This window comes from Sander lucioperca, chromosome 8 (assembly GCF_008315115.2).
Source record: "Sander lucioperca isolate FBNREF2018 chromosome 8, SLUC_FBN_1.2, whole genome shotgun sequence".
Classification (NCBI taxonomy): Eukaryota; Metazoa; Chordata; class Actinopteri; order Perciformes; family Percidae; genus Sander; species Sander lucioperca.
In genome coordinates, this window is record NC_050180.1 from 22,457,632 (window position 1) to 22,464,299 (window position 6,668).

General features: G+C 37.8%; 1 protein-coding gene across 1 annotated transcript; it reads left to right on the forward strand.

Moving 5' to 3' along the window:
* The first annotated feature begins 1,614 nt into the window (after positions 1–1,614).
* slc38a11 (solute carrier family 38 member 11) lies at positions 1,615–6,546 on the forward strand. The gene is made up of 12 exons (XM_031298448.2): positions 1,615–1,874; positions 1,990–2,110; positions 2,544–2,618; positions 2,711–2,845; positions 3,024–3,089; positions 3,180–3,286; positions 3,367–3,446; positions 3,630–3,700; positions 4,798–4,959; positions 5,059–5,171; positions 5,443–5,574; positions 5,672–6,546. Exons 1-12 carry the CDS (start codon positions 1,863–1,865, stop codon positions 5,909–5,911), a joined length of 1,314 nt encoding a protein of 437 aa, XP_031154308.1. The 5' UTR covers positions 1,615–1,862; the 3' UTR covers positions 5,912–6,546.
* Positions 6,547–6,668: the final 122 nt, after the last annotated feature.

Below are 6,668 nucleotides of genomic sequence, written 5' to 3' on the forward strand. Positions count from 1 at the left end.
TGTGTGTGTGTGTGTGTGTGTGTGTGTGTGTGTGAGAGAGAGAGAGAGAGAGAGAGAGAGAGAGAATAAACGCATCACATTGCAGCATGACAAAATCGCAGATATTTGTATGTAGGCTACCTACCTTTTATGTTTTGCATATGAGTAATAGTTTACTTTATTTTGTGAAGTTGGGTGGATGATTTATAACTGTGTGCCAGCACATTCACTGTGAGTCTGTTTCCACCTGCTGGATAAAGACAGCATTGTCAGAGCATTGTAGCGCAAATGCTCCAGAATAAATGTTTGGTCCTGGAAATTCTGTATAGCCCTACATGATGCTAGGAAAATAATACCATTCAATTCAATAAGAAAAAAAATGTTTGCATTGAAGTCTGTGACAAGTATGGAAACCAAATTAAATAGCATGACACTATTTAGCATTTATAAGCAGTATATAAACATTTATAACACAGTATGTGGTTGTCAACAACTACAACTCGATGCCGGTGTATAACCAGCTAATGAATGACAGTAGTATAACAAATAGCATAGGCCTACTGTACATTAATAAACACCTAAAAGGGCAAATATGCTTACAACTAGGCTACATTATGTGCAACAATGCATTCGCCTACAGTAGTGCAAAGAATGATGATTAACCGATGTCTGCTTGTTTATCTGGCTTATTGTCATATGTTTATGTCTGGAAAAGTATTGTGTTAAAATATCTATTTGCTGTCATATTTTGTATTATAACACCGTTTTCTCTGCAACATGCACATGGTTTATTATTTTAAGAAAAACAGAAGGAACCTCTGACCTAAACTGATAAAATTGCAACAAAACATGTCCACAATTCTCAACATGGGAACAGTTCTTTTTTCTTACTGTACAATATACTTCCAATTCCTTCCCTTTTCTTTAATTGTTTCCTTCCCTAAACAAAGGGCTCTTTTTAACAGTCAGCTTTGAAGTAAAATCCTTAAGTCCTTTAATTCCTAATTTCCATGTAGCCTATTTGTTGATAAATATTTGGCATTAATTGTCAAAGTGCAATCAGTTCCTCAAAAATAAGTTATATCAACACTTCAGCATATCTGCTGCAGTGTTAAAATTATAGGCTGCAGTTTCTCAAAGTTATGAGTCACGAAACACGCTAAAATTCATGTCCATGCATACAAATATATGGCATGGGCCTACATGACACATAATTTTCATTGTGGCAACCATAGTATCAGTAACTTAGGCTTAGGCAACAAAATTGTGTTTTCATTTTTAGGTCTTCTATGTGTTGCTGTTTTTTATTTACACAGCCTCGATAATTACCGGTATATACAGTGGTGCAGTCTTGCACTTGTGATTCTCCAGAGGAAACGATATTTGAACTTTTGCTGAAATAAAAATGTACTGACAGCTTTGATGGTGCTGGACTCATCCTAAGCACGGCCGTTCAATAACTTGTATAAACTGGTACTCTTAGTATGCAACAGCTATCTGAACCCCCATAGACTGGGGTTAATAAGGCTTCGTAAATAAAGTGCGACCACGTAGCCTATAGATCCCGCTGCTAGCGCTAGCAACAGATATTTATTAAAGTCAAAGAAAAGGAGCGCACTCATGTTTGCTCAGTAAGTGTCTAAAGGTCCCTGGCTGCCATTTGCATGTCAGGGGGTGGAGATCAGCTCCAGAGAGAATAGTCCTACGACCGACCAGGGGCGCTGTTGAGACTTTTTAAGGCTTTAGTTGAGTACAATTGACAGGCTTTCTTTATAAACTTCGTCTAATTTAGCCAAACCGCAAATATGTGAGAGTAAAACACGGAGGAGACGTGGACGTGGACAAAGAGGAACCACATCATCGACCAGCTATAGGGGCTCAAAATGGCTCAGCAGGTAAGTGAAGCTATTGTTGTAGAACATGAACAACAGACGGAGAGTTTGTGTTGTTTTAAGCCTAATTACTAATTACTGCTCTTTGTTCTTATTTATTTATTTATTTATTTTACAGCTAAACAATGAAGAAGGGACCACATTAATTCCTCCACAAAAAGCTGCTGGAGAGACAAGAAGTTCAATGATATATGCGTCTTTTAATTTTATCAATTCCATTATAGGATCTGGAATAATAGGTAATACTCACTCAATAATTCAATTAGCCTATATTGCCTAACAAAACCTAATAGTTGAAAGATATGCAATATATTATATGAATGATAAACTGTAGCTTTTTAACTCTTAAAATTGAGATGATACAGTTAAATCATATTTTGTAGTGCAACAAGGAGAAGCTTTCATACAATTTAAGCCCTGCAGTGGTAAAACCTCCATATCATATGACTGGCGCCTGTTGCCACCCCCCTTCTCCCCTTTAACTCTTTAATCCTCAAAAAATGCCTGAGTCATTATGCAGTAACAACAAAAAACAGCATAGAATCAGCACAGCATTCTTAAGATTTAGTATTGAATCTAAATGTATATAACGCTTTTGGCTTTACAATAGAAAAACAATTTGATTTAAATGTTGCAGTGATGTTATGCACTATGTTTATATTTTTTGACCAGGTTTACCATATGCATTGAACCAGGCAGGGCTTCCCCTTGGCCTTCTGCTGTTGGTAGTTGTTGCATTCATCACAGGTGGGTATATTGAAGGTGTCATTGAAAATGAATGGAGACATGAATTTATCAAATGAGCAAACTACTAACATTTTGTTTGCATTTAATCACAGACTACTCAATCATCTTACTAATTAAAGGAGGCAACCTGTCAGGGACAAACAGTTATCAGTCACTGGTGCAAAGCACGTTTGGTTTCCCTGGATTTCTGATTTTATCTGGACTGCAGTTCCTTTATCCTTTCATTGGTGAGTTGTTTAAAGTATCATCCAATGTTGAATAATATTATCATGGTGTATGGCATTTTATGTTTAATTTCCAGTGTGGTCTGACAAATAATTGTATTCTATTTTTACTATTTGTGTTCTATTCCTGTTGACTTTGGGTTAAGTCTAAATAATACTGCAACTCTGTTTTCTTCCTCAGCTATGATCAGCTACAATATCACAACTGGTGACACATTGACCAAAGTATTTCAGAGAATACCAGGAGGTATGCTGCACACACTTAATTCCACCTCCTCAGATAAATGACAACACCACATATGATTCATATATATGTTGTCATGTATTGTGCTTGCAGTTGGTCCAGATCACATACTTGCAGAGCGTCATTTTGTGGTCCTGCTATCGACCCTTGCATTCACACTGCCTCTCTCACTTTATCGAAACATAGAGAAACTTGGGAAGGTAAGTTTGATTGTTACACAGTTTGTCAGTGTCATTAATGATTTTAAAGCTGCCTGTAAAACATCCATGTGTGTTACCAGGTGTCCTTCCTGTCAATGGTGCTGACATTTACCATCCTCATCACTGTAATCATCAGAGCAGCTACCTTTGGACCCCAAATGTATGAATGAATACTCCGCAATTTGTAATCCATAGTGATTTTAATTGTGAAGTTCCTTTGTGTCAACTGTGGGGTTCTTTTCTTTTTTCTTTTTTTAAGGAATACACACTATATGCAATTAACTAAAAACATAGTCATGTGTTTCTGTATTCCTTGATGTGTGAATATAATTTCACTCTCTAGCCCCCCTACAGAGAATGCATGGGCATTTGCAAAGTGGAATGCAATTCAGGCAGTTGGCGTGATGTCTTTTGGTGAGTTTGTCTCCCTGATTCTGATGATGGAGCTGCCGGCAATATTTTTAGTTATATTTTATGCTGTTGCTAGACAAAAAAGGTATACAAAAATACAAGCCGATATGGCTGCCAAACACATTGTAATGATAGAAAACAAATTGTGTAAATGAAGACAGATTATCTACAAAAACACAGAAAACAGAATAAAATAGGTATCCCCTCATATGGGAATAGAGATTAAATGCAAATGCAGAAGTCAAACAACTAGCAAGGTAAATTGCTAGATGCTTGATTGCTAGATATTATTCACAGAAGTTGGTGGAGACCAAAACAAAACCAATATAGGACAATATAGGACTTACATTTGTGAGGAGGCCAAAAACCTGATTCCAATAGGATGTTAATGTTGCTCTATGTCTATCTAATGTCTATTGCTAACATGTTAGCCATAACAACTTAAATGAGAAAATATCAGAGCTGTGGGTCTGCTAGCTTATTTTGGATTTTTTCTGTCTACTAATGTCCATAAATCAGCTTTAATTTAATGTCATTAAATGTATCCTGTCAAAGAGCTAAAGCCCACAGCTTAAATGCACAGTTTTGCCCATTCAGCATAAAACATGAAATACAGTTGAAATATAAGAAGATTGGGGCTATTAATTTAGTATGAGCCTGTCTAAATATTGCTCTGACTTGGATAAATTACTGCACAACATCTCAAAGCATATCTGTTGTCATCTCCTTCTGAGTGACCCTCTGTCTATGAGTGCACCCTGCGAGTCCACTCCACCAAGGCCTTTACACACATTGTGGTGAAAATTATAGCCTTGAATCAAGTGCCTTGATGATAATAGCTACTACTACTACTACAAAGGAGGCAATTTAGATGGGGATGTGGATATTCATAGGAAAATACAGTGCTGTGTAGCCTGAACTGAGACGGGCGTAGTCGGCAGTCTCTCAGTCTTAAAGGGGAAGGATATGTTGAAGTTTATAGCTTAAGTTCAAGCAAAGTAGTAAAATGCTTCCAACTGTGGTTATGAGCAATCATTTTCAGTGTTTTTATTATGTATGTAAATGGAACTCTGATGTTCTGCCCCTGTTTGTCTCTTTAGCCTTTATATGCCACCACAACAGCTTTCTTATCTATGGTTCTCTGAAGCAGCCCACGCTAGCTAACTGGACTCGGGTCACCCACGTGTCTGTTGGCTCTGCGCTAATAATCAGTGCTGCATTTGCTGTTGCTGGCTATACCACCTTTACTGGCTACACACAAGGTATCATTGTTAGAGATATTGAACTACACACCTCTACAGTAATTTTGTTTTAATGTCACAGATGTATTTTTATGATCTAATATTTCCACTTCTTTTTAGGAGACATATTTGAGAACTACTGCAGAAATGATAACCTGGCAACATTTGGTCGCTTCTGTTTTGGCCTCAGCATAATAACCACATTTCCACTGGAGTGTTTTGTTACACGAGAGGTAAGCGATACTTTCTCATACGCCAACCTAAGAATTTAACGGTTAAACGTTTACATATGTGAGGGGAAGTGGTATTCTGAGGGCCTGAGCCAGAGACAGGGTTTTGTGACTAAATGAACAAAGGGAAAGCTTGGTACTTCATGCCCAATTGCTCCTGCATATTACCCTCTCCCAACTTGCAAATGCTGTACAATGCTAATTGAAAAGCAGAAAATACATACATTCAAATATGTGGGCATGAGAATCTTCTCTCTTTTGTTTATCTTCTCAGGTGCTATCCAATGTCATTTGCAGTAGGGATCTTACAAAAGCTGAACATGTGGCCATAACGTTTGTCATCGTTTCAGTTTGCACATCAGTATCTTTGGCCTATGACTGTCTGGGAGTTGTTTTAGAGTTGAATGTAAGTCATATCAACTCAGCCAGTCTATACATTTAATTTTTGTTAGTATGCATGAGTGTTTAATTTAAGCTTAATGGTGTTCTCTTCTACCATCCAGGGTGTTCTGAACGCCACACCTCTGATCTTCATCATTCCATCTGCGTGCTTCCTCAAACTCTCCCCTGGCCGCTGGTTCCAGGGTGAAAACTTCATACCCACCATCCTGATATTAATCGGCTTGTTTGTCATGATCACCGGTTTGACCATGATCGGCCTCTACCCACAAGACTGTTCACACGGTGTGGAGATGTACTACTGTGCAGGCGCCAATACATCTGGCACTGCACTACCTGTGTGAAATTAACCAAATATTTAATTGTTTTAAACTTTTTCTAACAACACTTACAGGGCAGAATATACTGTATGTACGGTATGCGGACAGCCCTGTCATCATCCCTTTATGTACTTGATATGGGGCTGTTTTCCATGGTTTGGGATAAAGTCTCCTTAGTTCCAGTTAAGGGAAATCTTAATGTTACACCACACAATGATATTTTAGAAAATAGTGTGCTTCCAACTTTGTGGCAACAGTTTCCTTTCCATGATCCTTTCCTGTGTCCACATGTCCACAAAGCGAGGTCCATTGTGTTATTGAGTTTGGTGTGGAAGAACTTGACTGGCCTGCACAGAGCCCTGACCTTATATTAACACCTTTGAGATGAACTGCAACGTTGACTGTGAACCAGACCTTATTGCACAACATTAATGCCCAACATCACTAATGTTCGTATAGCTAAATAGAAGTAAATTATATGATTTGCTTATATTATATTAGACTAGAGCAGCATAGTAATACCCATGGTTTTGGAATGAGATGTTTAACAGTCACATATGGCTGTAATATTGAGATGCACACATACTTTTGGCCCTTTGCTACACGTGGATGTGTTTAATTTGTTGTTTTTCTGTAGGAATAAATACTCTGTCTTGATATGTGTGATTCTGGATTATTTGTATCATACTGAAGGGGAGTTGGTCGTTTCCATATCCAGCCACATGATGGCATTGTAGACAAATAAAACATGTATTAAAAGGAACTACAAAACAACAACGCT

Bases quoted from the DNA above. Each gene is read 5' to 3' on its own strand.
- slc38a11 (XM_031298448.2), top strand. The intron at 3,447-3,629 runs GTATGAATGAAT...TTCACTCTCTAG, and splicing joins GCTACCTTTGGACCCCAAAT to CCCCCCTACAGAGAATGCAT. The intron at 4,960-5,058 runs GTATCATTGTTA...ACTTCTTTTTAG, and splicing joins CTTTACTGGCTACACACAAG to GAGACATATTTGAGAACTAC.